This window comes from Struthio camelus, chromosome 2 (assembly GCF_040807025.1).
Source record: "Struthio camelus isolate bStrCam1 chromosome 2, bStrCam1.hap1, whole genome shotgun sequence".
In the NCBI taxonomy this organism is placed as follows: Eukaryota; Metazoa; Chordata; class Aves; order Struthioniformes; family Struthionidae; genus Struthio; species Struthio camelus.
The window spans coordinates 129,253,409-129,276,801 of record NC_090943.1 but is presented as its reverse complement, the minus strand read 5'-3'; the positions used below and the strand labels follow the sequence as shown (position 1 = coordinate 129,276,801).

At 37.7% G+C, this 23,393-nt stretch overlaps 1 protein-coding gene across 4 annotated transcripts in view; it reads right to left on the bottom strand.

Moving 5' to 3' along the window:
* Positions 1 to 930: 930 nt before the first annotated feature.
* The window catches only part of JPH1 (junctophilin 1), an 86,025-nt gene continuing 63,562 nt past the window's right edge, over positions 931 to 23,393 (bottom strand). The window contains exons 4-6 of one of the 4 annotated variants that reach the window (XM_068932482.1): positions 11,084 to 11,745; positions 3,524 to 3,619; positions 931 to 3,407 (exon numbers count right to left, since the gene is read on the bottom strand). In XM_068932482.1, the coding sequence (XP_068788583.1) occupies positions 3,539 to 3,619; positions 11,084 to 11,745 (743 nt within the window). In that variant the 3' untranslated portion in view covers positions 931 to 3,407; positions 3,524 to 3,538. The remainder of the gene's footprint in view (positions 3,408 to 3,523; positions 3,620 to 11,083; positions 11,746 to 23,393) is intronic. The other 3 variants (XM_068932481.1, XM_068932483.1, XM_068932484.1) reach the window with 3 other exon arrangements.

Genomic DNA, 23,393 nt, shown 5'->3' with positions numbered 1-23,393 from the left:
TTTAAGATTTATATATGCCTGAATACATTATCACATTTGTAGAACTGAAGAAATACTTTATGTTAACTTTATATTCTTACATCTTCAAGTATGAAATTAATGTGGATCAAAAAATGTCAGAGAAAAAGATGTGGCTCAGTGATCTCAATTTTTAATGTTCTAGCATTATAGTTATCTCCACCTACTATTCCTGAATTTTTTTTTTCTCTGTTTGAACTGTCCAAAAATTTCTTTAGGGAATGGTTATTGTGTAGAAACAAAAATTTTTAAAGATAAGCTTCATGCTGATAGAATTACTTAAAGAAACTAACTAGTCCTAAAAATATGAATACTAGTTAAATATCAAACAGGAACTACTACAAACACTTCTCTCCTTTCCAACTAAGCAGTAGGATTGTAGTATTTGGTTAGTGACCCGAACAAGAGTCACAGAAAATAAAATTCTATACTGATTTACTAGCTCAGCAAATGTGCTGGCTTTATAACAGCTGTAGTGGTGAATTTTCTCTGAGTAGAATATTGGCTCACAATCTTCACGTTAATTTTGAACCCATAAAGACTTGAGGAGGTCTATAAAGTTGTTCATTCACTTACAAAAGCAGCTGTTTGTAGACAAGTCACTTACTGACTGATTAAAACAAGATTGATTAAACCATCCTAACAGTAGTGGGAGCATAATTTAAGACAATGTTTTTTTAAAGGCACAAAAACCTTATATCAGATGAGGAGACACATAAAAAAATGGTCATATTTTATTTTTATACTTCTGTTGAACACAGTAACTCATGCTGATTTAAAAGGGTCCGGCACTTCACTGATGCTCTTGGTACATTTCTCATTTGTTGAATCTGGTACAAATTTTTTTTTTTTACCTCTGGGGTGTGTGGGGGTGTGTGTGTGTGTGTGTGGAAAAACTAGTCTGAAACTCTATTAATAACCAACTTATTTTTATTAGAGCAAATACAGTTGTGAAAACTGTACATTATACATTTTGGGTTCAATAATTATAAATAGAGAAACTTATAGATAAAGAGTTCAATCTTTGACAGCAAGAAACTTTAAAGAGACAAAATGACATTATTAAGTACATTGGCAGGCTTCATGTTGCTGTCCAAAATGTAGTGTACAGTATAACAACCAATTATAAATAGCCTTTCATGTAAAATACAGCTGTGCACATTTTAGAAAAATACCAACAATTTGTTTGAGCTTTGTTTTAAAAAAGCTTATAAATCATACATATTTATAAATGGTACTAACATGCTTACTTAAATTTATAAACATTTTCATGACCTTTGTTATCCATTATTTCCAGAGCATAAAGCATTTTAAATAAACATTTAAGAGGAATTAAATATGTCAGTTACAAAATTATCTCTCCATGTAAGGAGACAGGGGGTGATTTCAGTGTTGGATGGAACATTTTGTCCATTACGTCAAGGCTTACATAGTAACTTTTAAAATTTTTTCTTATTTAAAAATTACTTTCCTATAGTTAAAACACCATTTTAATTTTTTTTTAAAAATAAATATACAAGTTTTATTTTCATTTGCTCTCTTTCTGCTTTCTTCTTTATCCACACTGGTCAAAACACAGGATTCTCAACATACTTCTGTAAAAAACACCACGGTGTTACTGCCCTGCTTGGAGCTGATTGGCTACACGATATTCAGTCCACACCTCTAATTACTTTACTGTGCTGCATCAAAAGATAGCTAATGTACGTATTAAGAACGTTGCCCATTAAACCATGCAAACAGTTACAAGGTTTACAAACAGTTTCAAAAACTATATTGTATGAAATATTTTCTAATAGAGATAAAATAAACCATAATACAAGCCCTTTGTTTTTCATAGCTTGAAATTAAAATATTTACTTTCCAAATGATCACACCACATATATTTTTTAAGTAAATAAGCATGCTTTTGATTAATATAGAGTACAATAATTACAGTAGAATGACACATAAAAGAAACCTGATCACATCATCTTAATAAAGGGCTGTGAAACTACTTAAGACAAACTTTCCAAATGAAAAAACTTGAGGCTTTTTTAATGCTGAGGTAAAATTATAACTGGACTTTCCAGACACTGAAGGCATCCAGTTGATAAACAATCACTTAACAGTTCTAAACGCTCTACCTGAATGTATTCAACACCAAACTAGCATTTTAAAAGTATGATAATTTATTATGAGCATTAGCTGGCTTAGCTGTCATTGGCATTGATTTGCACGCAGACAAGACTTTATTTTAACTGCTGGCAAAATACCTCAGTGCTGAAACATAATAATTCAAATCATCAATTACCACAGCACCAGACTTTTGGAAAAACAAAACAAAACAAAACAAAACAAAACAAAACAAAACAACCCAAACCTAACATGCAAACCCTGTATCTTGTCTTTCTTGGATTATTCTGATATTCCACTTCCTCTTTATAATGTGCTGATAGTGCCTTAAGATTCTTGTTCTTTTGTCATGAAAAGTGTTGCTTGCTAATGGCAGAAGCATTTGAGGGCTTTTAGGAAGATACCAACAGCTTTAAATTCTGCAGTCATGGTATACTGCTTACTAAACCTTCAATGAACGAGAGACTCTTGAGATTCAGGAAAATGAATTTAAAAATTATATCTTCGTACGAAAAATATCTAGCAAAGATTTCTGCTTCTGCTGCGAGGCAGAACCAGTACCTTTCTCCAGGTTGGCCTACATACTACATCGTGGCTACACATCAAATTTCATAAACAGCGAATGAAGAGAATCATGCACAGGCAAATGAAATTCAATCTCCCCGAACACTGCAGGAGATGTTAAAAGCAGCAGGTAATGGAATAAGACTGGTGACTGATGCTGCTAACTATTTCTTCTAATGAGATAGGAGTGAACGCTGGAATCACTTCCACAGCAACAGAATCCTCTGACCACATTCCTCTGGCAGTCGCTTTCCCATCTCCCCACTAAAAACATCAGACGGTAAAATAGTAAGGCAGCTGTTAGCTTCCATCAACAAAAAGTGCAGCTCCGAACATTTCCAGTTTAGTCACACTCTGCTGGCACAGATGGAGAAGCCAACGCGCTTCACTGGCGGGGCTGCTTCAGCAGATTACTCTGTGTGTTTTCCACCAGGGCTGCTTGCTTCAGCTTTCTGAGGACCTCAAAGCCACAAGCCAGCAGCAGAGAACTGAGCGGGCCCCTGGCTGAATTTTCCAAGTTTCATCTCTCTTGCGTCCCATCCTAATTGCAAGCCTCCTTCCCTGTGTCTGAGTATGACTGGTGCCATTTTAAAGGCGGATGACACAACTGCAGAGAACTGTGGGCTAACACCACTAGTTGTCATGACTTCACTGAAGGGTCAAAACAGTTACATAATTAAATAACTATGTTGAATCACATTCAGGCATAGCTAAAATTAAAGTAGGAAACATTAAAAGTATGCAAATAAATCTTTATAATTTGAGGTGGGGAGTCTTACACTGAGGTGGACGTGGTGACTTTATATGAAAACAAGACCTTTCTTACCTTTCCTAATTCCAGTCAAGTTAGAAAATGGACAAAAAGAATGGCTAAACCAATATTCAACAGCATTACCAGGGCAATCAGGACTGAGTTAGGGCCCTGAAAACAAAATAAAATGAAGACGTCAAAATTAATACAATCCTCCACACAGTACACAACAATGAACAGGAACTGACCTTATCATCCTTCCTGTTTTTTGACCTTGCTCTGAAAGATTACATAGACATTAAAGACACAAATTCTGCTCCTGATAAACAAGAAACTCAGCCAAAATGAACTCGATAAATACAGGTGAGAGGATATTATTATACTGTTCTTAATTACATTGAGATATACTGTTTGATAAATATAACTGTACAAACAAATGAAAAGAAACCACCAAGATAAAAACATTATCAGCTTAAACTGAACCACAGTAAAAAAACTTGAACTATTTTTCAAAAGCTGGAGGGCTGCTCCTCATCATTGCCTAGGTTCCTTCTCTGGTTCCACCACCTTTCAAAACAGAATACAGGTTTTGCCTGACTATATTTTGTAGGCAATTGAACTAAAAATTGAACATGCAATTGTCAGTATTCTCTTCAGAAAGCCCTCTTTTTGATAACTAAAGGAAAATAAGATATCTGATAGTTTCTTCTACGCTAATAACCCCAGATACGTTTCCAGTTTCTTCTACGCTAATAACCCCAGATACGTTTCCATTAAACTTGTTTTGATTTACTTTGAAACTTGGTGGTGATAAATCTTTACCTTATAGACCTATTTAGTGAAGAAATGAAAAGTCAGCATATACCTTCCCTTCCTAGCTAGAGCTAAACTTAGCTAGAAAACTAGCTCTTAATCATTACATAATTTTTATTCTTTCTGTGAAGCCAGAGAACAAAGATTTTATTTTTTTAAGCACTTTTGGAAATTTTTTTTAATACGGATGCTTCGTGATGAATGATTTGAAAGAATGCACTGAAACGATGGGAATTCTCAATTCTACAGTCCTCTTTTTAACATCTTTCATTTATTATGACATATTTCCACTGAGATTTGTATATGCTTATATTTTGAAGTGCACGTTTACTGTAAGTTGAAAAGAAAAACTCTGTACCTAGGCAACACTTCCCTAAATCACAAAAAATAGCCACCAAAAATCTATGCAGAAAACTGTATTCTGAGCTAGCTCAAGATGACTGGCTTCCTTAAGAAGGAATATATTTTATCGGAAATTATACAATTTTTTTTCACGTTCTGCAAAAGGCATATCTTGTAGAAGTTCATTATGCTTAGTGGGATTGGTAATTTGAGCTATATAATTACTGGAACGATAAAGTACAAGAGCTTCCTACTATGAATTTGCGGCAGCTGTTTAACAGGGAAGCTACTGAACAGTATTTGTGTCATTATTATATCACATGGTCTAATTCAGAAACAGTCTCATTAAACACTTTCTTCCAGAACACACCCTTACACAGCAGTTAAGATGGTGGGCCAGATATAGACCGCTAAGTTCTTGAATACGTCTTAAAATACGTTCTGTTCAAGAACAAGTCACAAAATGTGCTCTGCCTAGCACTGCTTAAACCCTGGAGGAGTCTACATCCAATTGGTACCTCTATTTCAGGCCACAGAGCTTCCTTGGCACCCCTTCTGAGATATCCGCACATATTCTGAGGAACTAGGTGCAGAAGTTCAAACCATGAGATTATCAGGATGCTACTCAAACTTTGACATAGTGGTAATGGCATTAGCAGCAACATTTGCTTTTGCTTAGTGGCAGAATGTCTAAAATATTCACTGGACAATTAAGGACTAGGGCTTCACGTCACCTTAGTCAGAAGGACTGTGAACGCCATTCCCACTTGGCAGTGTTATGTTTTAACCACCAGGTCACAGAAGTGAAGTGAAACCATGTCCCTTCCTTCCTACTGCATGTGAGCAGCTATGCACCAAGGAATATGAGGCACTGTCTGGCGACAGACACAGGTATATAAAAGACAGTCCAGCTCTGGGTATGGTCACATGTCTGACCACAGAACGGGAAGCAGCCTAGCTGTAGTAGTGTGTAACTCTAGGTTAATTTATGCTGTCTCTTGTTGTACATTCACAATTCTGCTAGCTTTAATATCTCTATGCTTTTCTAGTGTGAAGGAAATCTAAATTCCCACCAACAAATTCAGAACTGACGATTCCCATCAACTGCATTTGGAAACTGTGAGATCTATGCATGAAAGCCATCCCGGAAGACTTTGAACAACAAACATGTTTTACTTGAAACAACTGGAATTTGAGAATCTCTTAGTTTTGCCATCTTGGAATGTCAGCGTTAATACCCTTACAGTCAACCTTCCCTTGGATCAATTTTTCTTTTGCAACTCCACCCAAAACTTGCATGATAAATACCAATAGTACATACATATTAATGTTACATATCTTTTAACAGGGAGGACAGTACTGTGACTGAAGTATTAATTTGCACCAGAAGATCTGGATCTAGCATCTGTCTCTGGTGCCCCTGTGATAAAAATTAGGTCAATAGATCTTTTATAGTTTAGCATCCCACCTATAGATTTCACAACTATATTGGGCCAGGATTTGCAAGGAACTGTGAAGGAGATCAGTTCTTAAGTAAGTAAATATTCAGTAAAATTCACCAGGATTTGGGTGCCTAACGCCTTGTATCTTTGAAAGTAATGTTTATGGAAATTACGTTGGTTTACTCCTACTGCATGAAAATTCGGACGTAGTGGGCGTTACTCCATTGAGTTCAGTAAAACCAGGAACTTATTAAATATCTGAAATATATCCTAAACAGCATCCTGATAGCTGTGACATAGCCTTTGGCTGAATGGCAAATTGGGACTACGGCTCAAACAGCTCAAAGTAGAATTTTCTGATGTACTAAAAATGATCAAACAATATTTGTAGAGCACATGGTTGTTACGCACTGATCCATTACATATTCTGTAGACACCTAGGAAATGAACATTTAATGCTTTAAGACAATTTACCATAAATAAGACTTTAGTGTCCTGTGAGAGCTTAAAATAGCAAAAGCCAAATGTAGTCCAAACAGTCCAAGAGTGACTAGAACAGGTGCAATAAAAAGCTGCAGCAGAAAAACTCTAGTTCTGCTTAAAAATTGCCCTTCCAGCTTCTAGTAAGCCAATCCCTTATCTAGTTAAAAGACAATCATATGATTAAGTTTTAATTTTGGGAGGGAATAAAGTTATTTCCTAAAAGGTAGAGCCAGGAAATATGAACACTAGTCTCATAATCTCCATGCATTAGGAATTTCTATTAAATTAGCATAAAGTTCTTGCCCAGAGGTTTTATAGGATCAGGCTAATGCTGATCTATTTTTCTAACACCATGGTAATTATATCACATACTAACTGGATGTTAAGTGAACAAAGAGATGATAGTAGAAGCATACTAGGTAACATTCAGCACAATGCAATGATTTTAGACAGAGGTAAAAAACAGACTAAACATTCTGTGTGGCTTAACACTTGACCTGCAAGAAACCGCTGGCAATATACTGTAACACCAGTGCCTGTGTAGCACCTGACCTAGGGCAAGACACATATCAGACAAATCAAATATGTATTCATGAACATTGCGAACATATTCATAAAATATAATTTTTTCAGCTGCAATTCAATCCTACTTTTTACTCAACTCCAAGATAATCTCAAATTACCTCCCATTCACGGCGGGCTAGGAACACGGAAATTGATAGTGGGGCTAGAGGCTGCTAGCAAGCAAATAGAAACAGCACTGGTTTGTGCTAAGTGTCTCTGTGCCTTCCTTATACTGCAGTAAATATAAGAGAATTTGAAGATGCCTAATGCTCAGTGAAAAAAGGATGATTTACCTCACATTTACTAGGGTAACTGCCTACATGCAAACAGCTATTTTGGAGCAGCTGACAAACAGTGACTTTCTCATACAGCCTTTATGCATGTTTTCACCTTCATAAAACTATGACAGGGTCCTATAGGTCTTTCTTGTGAACACTGAAATGATTCTAAAGTTTTGATTTTTAAACAGCTGTTTGTGTATGCATTATAGCAAATACGTACATAGAGAAAAACATTTATATATTCTATGTGCAGTGTAGGTGTAAGTATTTGCTAATGCTTTTCAAGTATGATAGAAATAGGGATACTTAGAGACTGAATACTCTTCCTATACTCTTCCTATAACTTACTGTGTCAACTTTTTCAATTACCTTCTTATAGCTGTAAAAGATTTACAGAAAATATGAAGCCTCAATTTTATTAGTATAATAGCTGCTGAAGACTTCTCCACAATTAAAGTTATTCACAGATCTTAATCCAAATTCAAGTATACGGGCATGTTTCTTTCAGATGTGAGAAATAGTTCTGATTTAGATACATGGAAGGAAGAACTAAAAATAGTATGTCCTGTACCTGTTTTCTTAATGCATTCTCACTGGAAACCAGGAAAATCACAGCACCATTGTATACAGCACTTTCGGATAATCTAATGAAATGCTCAATAAATTTTATATATCAATTGTTTACATTCCAAAAACATGTTCTCTTACTCTCTTTTCATGCTTTTTTTCTAACAAATATATTTTTAAACCTCTGTGAGATATCAGACAGATATACTTTCAAAACTGTAACAAAGTAATTTGTCAGGATGAATACAAAGCAATTAAAATTACTGACTAAAATAATATAATTCCCTAATGCAGTCCTAGGATTCTGAAGTCTCATAACACTCAGTACTGTTTGGGATAAAGAAAAATATACTAAACTGATTTCTCTTCAATAAACGTGCAGTCTTAACTTAGTCTTAATAATAAGCTGGGTAACTCCAGCTTACTATTGACCTCAGTCCAGGAGCGCTTCAGAAGAGCTTACTGTTTTTCTGAATTTGAAAGGTGATACTGAAAATTAAAAAGAAAAATCTCCAGGCAGTGTTAACAGTCATTTTGTACTAAGTCTTTTTCTCTGCTAGGCCAGTGGGCTACTCCTTAATGCTTTAATCATTTTAAGATTTTAAATATGTAAGCATGTGGGAAATTAATTCCATCAGACAGACATACAGACATCCAGGGAAAATATATTTGAAAAAAAATACATACATCTCCCTAGCTCTTAAAATGCCCTTATAGTAAGACTGAGTTTCTAAGCTCTAACTTCCTTCCTTTCTGACATGCCGATAAAAAGAGAATGCAATTAGTGTGCTCCAAAGGAAGCACAGGGACAGTTCCCAGATGACCTGCAAGATCAATAAACAAACAGTAGCTGTATCTTATTACTCTTCCACCTTTCCTGATAACAGGCTATAAGCGGATTGTTCTGCAAAGCCAATTTACTGCTGTTTAGGTGCCTCACCCTGTTTGTTAAGATAAAGGCTCCCCCACTCCCACCCAGGATTTGATTTGGATGGAATGTGGGAAAAACAAGGGGCGTTTCTCCCCACTTATTTTCACCAGAGCCGAATGAAAAATTCCAATTCAGACTAGAATTCTGTGCACGGTCACTTGGCATTTACAAGCCTGACAGCTTTGTGTTACCCAGCAGAGAAGTAATTTATACCTGTGAGGTTTGAAAGGTTAAAGGGCTGATATGAGCTGTAACACAGATTTCCAGATTTGAAAACCACTGTCAACATTTAGTTTGATCTGCACATAGAACTTCCCTGAGTATATTCCTGCTGAACTACAGGGTACCATCTTGGAAAAATGTTCATTATCAACCTACTCAGTGATGGCTCCTATAAAAACTGATGTTACATTTAATTTATCTCATTATAACAACTTCAAACAGGACTTTTAACCTAAATTTGTCCACTTTAACTTCCAGTTGCTAGGTCTTCTTATATATCTGCCTGTTAGCTTGGGAAACTGTTTTATCAAGTGTACTTACAAAAATGATTTAATGCATCAAACAGATTTTGTGCACTGAACTTCTCTTGAATCTGAAGATATGTGCTAATCCTTCTCGTGGCTCTTTGCGGGACTTCCTCTTAAGTTTTTTTTCCCTTTAGATCTCCTGTTTGAATTATGGGCACTATACTTTATTCCAGAAGTAGTAGCACCATTGCCAAAAAACAGGTAAAATAGACTACCGTGCACTCCTGCTTAATCTTTCCTCTTGATAAATCTAAGGATAGTATTAACTCTTCTGGTAGCAGCAGCAGCAGACTGGGAGCTCACATTCAGTTGCCTCTCTTGTCTCTTGATCCACTACCCTCTTCCACTTCCCATCCCACATGTTCAGGCTGCATTAACTGCGTTTAAGTATATGACCTCACATTTAGTTGTACTGAAACACGGATTAATAACATGCTTCTTAACAGGTGATTTGGATCAGTTTGTACTGGTGAACTGTTGTTTTCATTGTTTATCAGTCTCCTGGTCCCTGTGTTTTCTGCAAACTTTACGGGTATCAGTTTCATGTCTTCTTCCAGGTCACTAATAAGAATGTTAGTAATGTAGCACTAAAGAATTAGTTCAAGAATGACCTCACCAGAATAATACCAAATTACTCATGTTTTCCCTTTTATTTTTTGAGCACTATCAGTAGGCCTCTATAACAATGATTTTAATGTGACATGTGACCTTTGTATTACTTTAGCTCCCTTGTCAAAATAAATAGCTATGTTAAAGCAAATCAGATAACCTTCTTCAGTATGATTCCTCTGTCTGTAGGTCTGTACTGATGTAGTCTTAGAGATCCTCCTCCAGTTCGTATCTACCGTGTAACTCATATGTCAAGACAGGATGTTTGGCCTGTGATATTCTCTGGTCTGAAGTTGTAAAAATGCAACTGGACTAGAAGATGCTGTATCATTTTAACTGAATGCCAAATAATCTGTCATTATCAGCAGTTTTTATGCTTTTCAGAATTACCTTTCATTAGGCACACGAATAATAGCTCCTGTGTTGATGCTATTTACATTCAAGTTGCACTGCAAGGGTAAACGCAAGCTCCTGATTCCTATCAGTCAATCTCTTTGGCCCTTTAAACAGTAATGGCGAAAAAACTTAAATTTTATTTTTAATTGGATTTTTGGAAAAAGCTCCAAAACGGCAATTATTTCTATATCACTACATTATTTCTACATTACTGCAGGAGCCTAGCTGTAAAACTACTAAGTCTTGCTTGCTTATCCACTGAAGTACAACAAACATTGTTTCGAGGAAAAAAACAAGTGTGTGTGTGTGTGTGTGTGTGTGTGTATATACTTATTTATATATTTGTATCTATGCACACACATACATATACATACACTAATACTCTTCGGTAGGAGGAATATAATACTCTTGTGCTTACAGATACAATAGGGATTTATACTGCAAAAATCTGACATCATCGGGCGACCCATTGTCCCATTCTCATTTTAAGAAAGGACAATACTAAAGCCTGGAATGTTTGTTCCTCACTCCAGTTCAGTGCAGTGGGTTCTATCTAGCAGATCATCATCAGATGAAATTTTGACAGAAGCCTGAGCTTTGTCTATCTATAGGTTGCAAAGCTTTGCAGTTGGAGGCAAAAAGGCAGTGAAAGTGAAAAGGTTTCTTGTAGTACTTACCGAGCTGTTTTGCACTTCTTTTTCCACTGGTGAATGAGACTCATTATTAGCTGGATTCTTTGGTGCAGTAAATTCTGGTTTCTTAATTTTTGTGTCATGTTTGTTTTCTTTGGCATCTGGCTTACCCCCAGATCTGGCAGGACTTGGCTTCTGTGAGGGTGGTAACCGTGCAAGTGCTGACGGTGATGGGTTGGCATATTCGTCTTCTTCCCTGAGCTCCTGTGGAAGCACTGTTGGATTCATTTTTACATAATAACCATGGTAGTGACCATGCAGCTCCCCATTCTCTGTGCTAAGGGGATTGTGATGGGCTGAAAACTTTGGCTGATGTTTCACGGCTATTTCCTCCTTCACCGGTGCTTTTGAATACAAAGGCTTGTTAACTGTGGGTGTTATATTCTCAGTGGCTAAAAGCCTTTTTTCTTGACTGAGTCTTGCCCCAGAAGTGGAGCTTTGCCTTTTCAGATGCTTTGAAGGGGAAGGCTCAGAAGAAAGAGAAGGACTCTGCCTTGGACTTGCTTCCGGGGTCCCAGGGGGTGTAGTACCTTTTCGATAAAAGTGAGGTGACTCTTTTGGGGTAGATGGTTTTTCTGGAACTTTTTCTTCAGATTTTTCTTTCACCTCCACTCCTTCTTGAAATTTTTGTTTAATATAATCAGGGCCTGGAAAATAGTGTAATAAAAATATTATAATTAAAGATAAGAAAAGTAAGATTTGACAGTAAAATTATTGCATTAGGATGTCAGACTGGACTACCCTTGCTAATATGCTGAGGGAGGGTAACAAAAATTCACCAACTTCTATACTGATTTATTCCAATTCACTCAGCAGTTGAAGCAAATGTACTTTTTGATAATTGTTGGGAGTTTTTCCTTTGGCTTGGTCACTTTATCTTCCTCAGCTTTGCAAAGGGTCATAGTATAAAAACTGTCCCTGAATGAAGTATGAGGTAACAAAGACTGACTTAGCTTACATATTTGTCATGCTTTTTTCTTCTGAGACGTGTGCTCTGCTTAATTACTGCAATTTATTTAATTTCCACTGTCATGACCATAATATCTGATTGACATGGGAGTTTTTAACAATCCGAATGACATCTCTGTTCTGCCCCTATAACCTACAGGGAATAGACCTTGAATCACTGTTTTCCCCCCTTGTGTGCATGATCAGCTTGTCTTATATGCATATATACACGCCTTAGACTCTCGCATGCTGACTTTGTCTTCCTAGCTCAACCACTTGGCATAAGAAGACCCAGGTTAATCACTCTCATCTATAACACAATCCTGCTTAGAAGCTGGAAAGACAGACATATTCTCTCACATTCACTAGGGAAATACTTATAGAGCAGCCGTATGAAGACCATCTTCCCCAAAATCCTGGCTAGACACCCATGAGCACATTCACCACCACTGAGGACTCAGTTACCAGGGTGCGTTTTAATGCAGCTGTTCACGGTGAGACAAGCTGACCAAGATGCTTTGCTCCAGGTTTTTGTTTGATTTAACAGTTCAGTGGGAAGATGTGAGAGAACATTCTGTTGAGGAAACAAAATTACTATAAATCTGCCTGTATTGCGGACAGCATTTTCTACGTTTCTTCCCAGAATCCACATCCTAGATTCCAGGATGAGCTCCTGTGAGAAGTCAGAAGCTGGAGATAACAAAAATGCAACAATCTTTCTATATGTCCTTTTTCAACAGCTACTTCTGCCAAATACACAGCAACTGTTCCACATTTCTAACTTTGCTAATGCTGCTACTTTCCTTTGATTTTTCATCTTCTGTAACTGAGGCTTATTTGTGTTTTATGTCATGGAGAAATTCTATGCCCAGAGAAGAATGACTGCACACATTTTTCTGCTTTTGAGTTTAGGAGGCTCTAGCTGTGTTAGGCAGATGCAGTGTTTTTACAGATGTCAGAAATATATGCATCACTACACAGTGCTGAGATGAAAGGAAGGAAGAAAGAGCAGCATGAAGTTTTTGGAAGCTACTGAGTCATCTGATAAGTGAGTATTGCTGAGAATGAGAATTACTTGGCATGGAATCTGTTCTGGGCAGGAAAATCACAAGGTTTTTGGTATCTCTGAAAGCCAGGAATGGAAATAGGGAGTTGCTGAGAAAGAAGACTGGACTTCAGACAAGTCCAGATTTGTTCTTCATGTGATGTTTGAAGAGCTAAGCCTGCACAGGAGTGGACTAGAGTCTTGGTTCTTACAGCATTTTATAACTTTTCCAGTAAAAGGGAGAAGCAGCACAACAGAAATTGGTAGTTGCCTTCTATAAAGTTACAGTTACAGTAATAATTCTTAACATTCTCCATCATGTAGGGAATTTCCTTCCCTCTCCACCAACATGCATAGGATAATGCTGAGGCTTTTTTCAAAGCTGAAATAATTTTAATGCACAGAAACTTTGAGTTCCTGCTCTTTTTTTTTTTTTTTCCACATAGGATAAATTAGGGGTGTAAACAGAAAAAGGTAGCTAAAAGAGCCCAGCCTAACCTTTAAGACCAAGCCAGGAAGCTCTCAAATTGCAATAATTATTTATTACGAACACTTCTACATTTACCTGTTAGAGTACTCCTTATGACTGCTGTAGTGAGAGCACCGCTATTTGGAATACCCCCTCTTCAGCCTTACAATGCCTCTAGGCTGCTCAAACGGCATCCAAACTGCTCTTGCATGGACTCTCCGTAGCAAGGTGTTCTTGAATCTCTTTTTGTACTTGTTCTGCTCCTATATTATCTAGAAAATTCACACCCTGTGACAGCTCTCCACTGCCCAACACAGGTAGTGGAGATCTAACTTACTTATTACTAATATCTGACAGCACCTGCCAGACTGAAGGCACTCTAGTAAGGGATACACCTGGGCCTCAGAGATGTCAGCCTTCTCCATTGTTTCCTATGGTCATCTACTAGCCTCCCAAGACTGAACAGAGGGGACTCTATCTCCTCCCAAATGCCTCCGGAATTTCTGAAAGATATAGGCAGCCAGGTCTCAGATGCCTGTGTCTCCATAACAGATTGATAAAGCAAAAACCAAAAAATCAAACAAAATGAAAAAAAAACCCTCTAATTGTAGCTCTCCAAAGAAATTGTTAGCAGGTAATATAGTGCCATATTTGTACTGGGTATTTGGCAGTATTCGATCCTAAGTGACACTGAGCCACACCATAGAAGGCCACAGCCACATGCATCCAAGTCAAGTCTCAGGGTGTCTGCCCAGACATCCAGCAATTGCCTTAATGTAACACAGAAACCCCATCAAGAAAAATACATCCCATGTGGCTACTATAGATACATCCCCTGCCTTCAACCTTGCCAGGTAGGTCTTTCCACAACTTGAATTCTTAGCTCTATGCTGAAGCTGGCTTTGGAGATTGTCCAAGGCCTTTTTTAACATCTGTTCACTGTATATTCAGTACAATCAGCTTATTCACCTGTCTGAATCACTGATTCCAAGCAGAAACAACACAGTTCCCACACCCTTCTAAGGACTAACAATACTTGTCAGGATTTATCACGCCCCTTTCATTAGAGGCATTGTCTAAGCAAGGGAGACATAGCAATAGACTTTCTTCAGCATAAGAGCACCCTACCTCATGAGGCTAAAGGAAGCAGGGCCACAGCAATTTGCAAAGGGAGTCCCTAACATGTGATCCTAGGAGATGGCTCAGCTACCAGTTCTTAATGAGGGAGGGAAAAGGGTTTGAGAGTGGGAAGAAAGCAGGGTCAGATTATCTGTCTCAGTAATAAATATGGAGTTCTGTTCTCTGTTCTCTGGTTTCTAGTCCAAGCAATCAGCAGATATACTCCTATATATGATATATCTGAGAGTGTCTAAGAAGAATCTGTTCTGGAAAGCAGACCCAAGAAATGTTTTATAACCAAGTAAAGATAAGCTTTCTTTGGGAATGAACTTGTGCACTCTTTTATGGTGGCTGCTGGCCTTGCTACTGACTCCTCAGAAATGATCACCTCTGTTGGCCAAAGCCCATTTTGGTCCATACAGCCATCGTGATGCCAGTAGTTGGACAGCACCATTAAAGTGAGAGTTAATCAGCAGTTGAGGGGAATAGTCTCTGAAAGCCAAAGGACTGTGTACGTGTGTGCAGATGCATGTGTGTGGAGTTGGATACTGCAGTGAGCTGGTATGTCTGAGCACACTCAGAGTTCTTCTAAAGCTAGAATTTCACGTGGAGTTCTTGTGTAACATGTCTTTCCTCCTGGAAGGTCTCCAGCAAGTGAGCTGACAGTATGGCCAGCCCTGCAAATGAGAAGAGAAGGGTGCCTTGGTTCTGCCACAGCATTCTTCGAGAGGCGACAGCTGCGTGCTTTTCCCCATGGCCTAGTGAGGTATATATATTGTCAGCATGGGGCCATTTCAGGATTGTGACTGAAGCAGTATCCCAAAAGGTCATCTTGCAAGGCAGTATAAATGCAACCTGTGTCCCGAGAAAGCCAAGAAGAGACCACCTGCCTTATCAGCTTGGGACTCAAGAGGGATTGCAGAATGCACGTAGCCTAGTGATGAAAAGGTGTGCATATACATATTGATATATACTTGTGGCAGGTAGTATTCCTGCCTATTCAAACCAGCTAGTTTCACTGATTTTGGCCTATTATGGAAGAAAAAATAGTGGTGAGGACATGGGAAAAGGGTGGGACTGAAGGAGGATGAGTTTTGGAGGTGGCTAAGGCACCAGGGTGCCTTATAGTAGGACTGGTGATCCTTACAGGAGCAATTCTGAATTCCATAGTTAACATGCATAACTCACCACAAATCTTATTCTCCAGTGTCCCCAGCTTAATGAGTTTTGCCTCATTTTAGTATAATGATTTCTATATTCTCAAAGTTATTAAGGTAATACTACTTTCAACTGGTAAAACAGATTTATATGATAACATAATAACCAAATAAAAAATTCTGATGTTTTGTGGTAGGGCTGCAGGACAATGCGTTTTCAAGTTATCCAAGAACACTCAAGTAGTCCTCTTCTTTAGTTTTCTGTTTCTGTTCAGTAATACAGCTGTTCTGTAGTGACTTATAGAACTAAAATGTACTAGAAAAATGAATTGAAAATAATACTATATATATAAACTAAAATGTACTAAAATATAGTACATTTATATAGAGAGAATATATATATTTTCTATATTGTATATATGTAGAATATATATCTACATTCTAGTACATTTTAGTTTATATAGTACTATTTTCAGTTGTTCTTAGAAAGTTAATCTGCTGTAGGCTAGTCTCTTGTGACTTTTTATTCACTCTGCATGACTTCGGACAAGTTATAACTTCTTACTTGGTCCACCTGCAAATAGGTACTATGTAGCAGATATTCAGGTTTAAAAGTTTTCCCTGAACTAAAGTTATTTAACACAGGGAATTCTGTTGATATCAAGAAACAATTTCCATGGGAAAATTTTTACACTGTCAAATGCACTCCTTCTTAGAGAGACTATTGGCAGAAACGTCACTAGGTCATGAGGCCTCAGGCTGGGAGTGGCAACGAGGTTCCCAGACAATAGGCTTTTCTGCAATACCCTTGAGGCACTATGAGATATAGAGAAAACCTCTCACCTTACTATGACAGAGAATGCCTAGTTCTGCAGCCCTGGGCTCCTTCTGACTGAAGGAGGTTCCTGCAAGACCCTATAGGCAAGCACAGGCTATGGCACAGCCTTTTCACCTGGGTGCCTCCAGTTCCCTTGGCAGAACTGTACTCCCAGTCGTAAACTAGTTGGGTCTTGTGCAAGAGGTAAGGGTCCTCCTTCCTCTTTTCCTCCTCCCATTTGGGAAGGCCTAGTCACAAATCTTCAAATCACTAAAAAGCAGTTTGGATGCAAGGTGTTGTGATTATGTGCAAAAATTCTAATTTTGGAATTAATTGGCTTTACCTAAGAGACTTTGCTTAATTAATTCATAATAACAGGCATAACTATATTTAAAACCTGGTTGCTCTTTACCCTAGAGATTGACTTTGTTCTCTTCTATTTGTTTGTCAGAGGAAAATGAAAAATATGGCAAACAAAACAGATAGTGAAATAGCATTTCTCTTCCTCTGTGCAATTGTACATTACATTAAAAAAATCCTCTATGCAATTTTTTTATTAGGGTAAAAAAATAAACAGCTTCTCTTTAAGAAAAAATAAATGCTTCATCAATAATTTTATAAACATTTCATAATTTATTTACAGTACTTTTTCCCACTGCTTTCTCCTCCAAACCATCCCACTCTAAATATTCAGGAAAAACTAGCATTGCCTAATGGAAATGTTAGCAGAGCTTTGAAGGCAAAAAATGGCAATACCATACTGCAGGCTCCGGAATGTACAGTCGAGGCTGAAAGCATGGGATTTACAGGCATGCACCTATTTCTGTCTTTTGAACTAGAGCATGCATTATGTGATGTAACTAAGCTAACTTTAATGCTATATAAATAGTTAACTAATAACAATAGCTATGTCTTGACCTAAAACGTTTATTTCCTAGGTAATGAATGTCATTATGATTAAATTTCATGGTAACAAGAAAATTTATGTTGTACTTATAGGTAAATTCTGTCCTGAAAGGAGATATTTCACTCCCTAATTTTGTTTCCACATATACATCGTTAGCAGAAAAAATCTCAGTCCTCACTGCAAAATTTATCTGATTACCTGAGGGGTAATGGCGACAAGATCAAAACTAGTTGCTCAGTTAGGACAGTGCAGTCTATATGGCAACTTCAGTACACACCATTAATGGTATTTATGTTCAGAAATGTCCCAGATATGAGAAGATGAAGGCCTCATTTTACTAAGCACCTGAATACTACTTCCATAAAAGAGAGAACTCCTGATCTGAAAAGTTCACAATCTAGAGGTGCAAGACAGAAGACAATAAAAAGGTTACACCAACAGCCCATTTTACAGATGGAGGAGCTAAAACAAAGGGAAATCATAGCCCAAAGCACATGCTGCTTCTGAGTAAATCCCCCTGAACTCAATGGCCAGTTGTCAATAAAGTATTGTTATGCTTAAAGCTTTGCTAAATCCTTGGTAAAGCGATAGCCTAAAGCTGCACAGGAAGCCTTTGTCAAAACTAGGAATGGAATGCAAGTTTTCTGAGTAACCAAAAGCCAACATAGCAGTTTGGCCTTAAGTTTGTCACGTGCCTTCATAAATGTCACCTTCCTGGAGTAACTGAAAACTGTTTACTGAAGTCGACTTCAATCATTAGTTTTGTTTGGGTTTAAGAGATGGAAATAGTAAATAATGAATAGGGTAGCACGTTTCTTCCTCCACGTCACATCCTAGAGCAAAACAAGAACACCAAAAAAGGAAAATAATTTAGTGTTGGTACTACAGATTGCTAAATACTGTTTGAGAAATAAGCCAGTAAGAACCACACGGTTTGCTATCTTGTGATGTGATCAATGGTCTCCTTAAGTACCACAGGTGGCAATAATATCTTTGCTCTCACAATAAGATTTATTTGCTACTCTGATGAACATTTATAAAACACTGAAAGTCTGGTGACACATTTGAAGATTAATTAATACAGGATCTATTTTCCTGCAAGCATCCAAAACGCTTAAGCTCACTGTCTTGAAAATGAGTTTCTTATGTTAGGGCTTTTCAGGACAGGATATCTAGTATATAATTATTCCTCAGCATTCAGGATGGTAACTGTAGGTGAAAGAAATAAAAATAATTGTTCACCAGTCTGTTAGAAGAAGCACTTAAATGAGTCATTATGGAAGTGTAAATAACTGCACAGAGTAAACTTTAGAAAGACAATTTTTTTGTTATTGCTTCATTGTGGATGTCAGTGTGCAGAGAGGGGAAGAGCTGTAATTAACATCATTAGTACCTCCTTTGTTTTATTGTTTTTCCAAAGGTTACATTGGTTACAGGAAAAAAAGCTTTTAACTGCTAGCCTGCTGGCTTGAATGCAGCCCAAATGAATGGATGGCTGCTCAATGTCTTGTGCAAAACGTGTTGATGCACTCAGTGAAGCATAACTATGGTTACGGTTTCAGTAACTTTTGGCAGCCCTGACAGCCATCTTGGCAGACTGGACTGAGACTGAATGGAGCTGCAGATTAATGGGGATATGGCCATAGAAAAATTTATGAATATAATCCAACGTGATTAAAGAGGCAAGAGCTCTGAGAGATAGGTTCTGTCTCATTTAGCTATGGCAGTTTAAGATGTGATCACCCCATATGTCTGCAGCACCCGTTGGACGAACACATTGTACCAGCAAACTGGATGTGAATCAGTGCAGCTGCTTCAGGGTTGGGTCAGCGTGCAGCAAGGCAGGTAAGGTTTCTGGAGCCAGAAAGCAAGAGGGAACCTGACGTGATAGCCAAGTTGGAGGTGGGATTCCCCTAGAAAGAGATATTAATAGTCCTGGTGATGCATATATATGTTATTTAATAATTCTTTAATTCAAAATGACACATGTAGGCCATGTTGCTCTGTTTTGGCTGTATCTAGAGTTGGTTACGCCAGCTGGAATCATGGCTCTCCTTCATGGTACTTGAGAACGCTTTACAGAACTAAATCATACATTTGCTGAGGTTTAAAAATAAAGCATAGCACAAAAGAGGAGAACTGAAATGGAAGGGATGGTTGAGACCATTTGTTGAGGTTTACAGGAAACCCAAGTTTGGATTGCTGTTTTAACTTTCATCTCTGATAGTAACTGCATTTCGGTGAGGTATGATCAGCACTTTAAGTGCTAGTAAGCAGCTTCCCTAGTGAGTGGTAAATCAAAAATCTTGTCTGGATTAGTTTTAAAATTCTACTTGGCTGCCTTACAATCCCTTTTTTTTTTTTCCCTTTGGGCTTACTAACACTAGAATGGAAGTACCATGGTTACCTAAAGAAAGCAAACTACAAGGCAAAGATGAGAGAGAAGACCAGGTTTCCCATAACGCAAAAAATATCCTGAAACAATGTCTGCTACTTGGCATACTTTGTAGCTTTCCTTGATTTCCCTTCAATCCCAGCTCCTCATTTCTTCTTCCTCCCTTGAAAATATCCTCCTCCTGCAGAAAATGTCTCCAGGTTAGACTGTGAGAGATTCTAAATCTGTAGTTAACATTGCTGTTTCTTTAAGCATCGCTCTTGGTAGACTTTCTTTTCCTATTGCATTGGAAGCAACAGGGAAACTAGCATGTGCCAACGGTTACTCACTCACCAGCTCCACCAATGTCATGTAGGATGATGCTTACATGTATTTATTTTATGGGACTGTTGTGATTTGACCTAGCAGCCTTCTGTCCTTCAAACCATGTACTACTGAAGTGACCTAAAAATATAATACAAAGATAGCACATAATGTGGTCTTCTACTATTGCCACAATCTCATAAAGCCATATCATTCAGCGGTGTAAAAGTCAGAACACACAAATCTTTCACCTAGGATTAACTTTAAAAGCTAGCCTCACTAAATACAAGCAGATTTTAATGCAGCCTTAAATGTGACTTTCACTTTTCAGTAAGTAAAGATAAGCTCCTATAACAGTTAATCACTAGTAGAAACTGATTACTGTGTGTCTCATATAAGAACCCCAAACACAGGAATTCCTCTGTATCAAGGTTGTCTTCTCAACTACTTTCTTTATCGCTGCCCAGAAAACAGTTCTGTGCAGCATCATAAACAACTTCCAAGTAATTTTGCTAGTGTATCTAGCATCTTTTAAATATCTGCTAGTACATTACTTTCCTGTTTTGACATCAGCGTAAATGATGGGGCTTCCTGCAAATCCACATCAAACACCTGTTGTCATGGACGAGTCAAAGAGCAAGAATGCTTAGTTACTTATTTACTGGCCGCACACATACACACACACTTGGCCAAACCCAGGCCAGTTCTTAAGCCTCTATGTTTATTCTGCTCTGATGTTTACCCTGCACAAGAGAACTGTTGGTGTGGCCTGTGAACAGACTACTTTATTGCTAGTCTCTCTGTATTTCACACTGAGAATCTGATTCCAAAACGAGAAAGACATTCGTTGAAAAGTATATGACATGTCAACTTACAAAGCTGTAAGACTTCTCGAAAATCGTAAAAACTCTATTCAAGCACTTGCTACAAATAGGAACAATAAAAAAAATGGAAATGGACTTCCACAAAAGGCAACATCACAGACTTGCAGTTCTAACAGTAGGATGAAAACCCAGAAACTTTAATGCAATTTGTATCTGCATGAAACCTGGCTTGCCTCTTTTCTCCCTTCCTATCAGTTCCTGTAAATCCAAAGTTGACTCTGCCTATCATTATATAATATAAAAACAGTAATATAATGAATAAACAGCATTTATTTTGTGTTTTCAACAATTTTGCATAAATAATTAAAAATAATTACAAGTGCAAAGAATCTCTAAAGGTAAGACTGTCTTCCTCAGAAGTTTCTAAATGCATCTTTATGCAGCAGATGTACACACACTGAAAGATCTGAGGAGGAAAGAACAGACTAGTGAATCGCAAAAACTGTCTGCAGTCAACACTAAGTTAGAACAGGAAATTTATTCTGACCTCAAGTTCAACTTTCGTTGCATTTCTATGACTGTCTTAGTAGCTGATTGAAGTATTCATAATTGTATTTGCACAGTAAATTAAGATGTGTAGGCCCTTATAATTTTGGATTTGTTACCATTAGAAAAATTAAATAGATTTATCCCATCTAACAGACAACACTGAGTGAGATATGGCTCTTCCTAACACTTCACTGGGACATCAGCTTACGGACAAAGAAATTGCTCATGCCCAGCAATTTTAATTAGTGCACTGCTTTCTTAACTCCCTACTGATGAATGCTACTTTGACAAGATTATATGGTGTTGGCATATGGCTGTTGTACTTAGGACAGGCTTCATTTTTCCATGCTAACTAACATACACACGTTGTACTTAATGTGAATGCTCCCAGCTAAATAACATGCACATACTGTAATCTACTTCAACGCTTCTGAGCCTGCAGGCTGCTTAATATGAGATAACTCAGAGAAGTTTTCAGGTATAACAAAATGTTGGAAGCCTTTATAGGAAAAAAAGAGCTTACTTTGCTTCAGTTGGTCTGCATCAGGGCATGAGGGAGACTCTCAAGCCTAGGGTCAATGTACATTTTACTGCTGTTCTTAGGAAGGGTATACGAACCTTTGTTCATGAGAACCTTGATCCTGAAGACCTGGAAAAAATCCACTGGAAAATTTAGCAAATGCTAACTACAGCAGTGCTGTTCTTTAAGCTCCTCTGTATCAATCATAAAGGATGGGCAGAAGCAAAAGGCTGTAATTCTACAGTCATTACAACTGCATGTTCTGTAAACAAATGAATTTTATATATAGACCTGAAGAATCTGTTAATATGGTGTATTAGCCACCTTTGCACAGTATAATCATACTTCTTAATATTTCTCCCAGCATGCCCACATCTTTCTTGCCAGAAGATGCCCCAAGTTTTACACAGCATTTCAGGTTCAGTGTCACTGAGGGCACTGCAGAGAAGGGACCATTACCTTCCTTGACAATGACGTGCTGCTTCTGTGTACACAGCCAGAAATAGTATTAGCTAATTCTGCTGTCATATCACATTTCAAGTGCCTGGTTATGATCCTGCTCCACGGGAGTTTGGCAACTGACCTCAACAGGAGATGGTTCACATCTCATCTCCAGCTGGCTGAGTTCTGTCAGCCCTAAGGCCTTCTCATAGCACTCCTGAGGAGCAAGTCACTGCCTTCCATTTAAAAACTAAGTCCAATGATTCCCTCTTACTCTTGTGAACTACCTTGCGTTTGGTGAGGAATTACTAATGTAAATGATAGCACTGGCTTTCTGTGTGGAACTATATGTGGTGACTTTACTGGGAACTTTGTTTTTCTCTGTTCCAACTTCTGTTTGCAACAAACCATTTCACCGGTTCCTGCTGATGTAAGTAATATGCTGTTCACCGTTATTATAAAAATATTCAATATATCATCAATAGTATTTGGTTATTCATTAGTGAAGACTGAGGAGATGACTACTAATTTCCATGTCATTTCATCAGGCTTCTCTTTCCTTGCTATTTTTCACTTACCACTTACTATTTTTTTCTCATCCACAACCTCAGATAAGAACATTGGTACGGACAGGAAAACTAGCTAAACACATTCAATTCTCTCTTCTTAAAAAAAAATTATAAATCATTAACTGTCATGTCTTTTCCTTTAGCATAGAATACATGACATTTCGTTCAGTTCAGGATCAAAGCTGAAATTGATTTGGCTACTACGCTTTATGTAAAAAATATGTGAATTTTG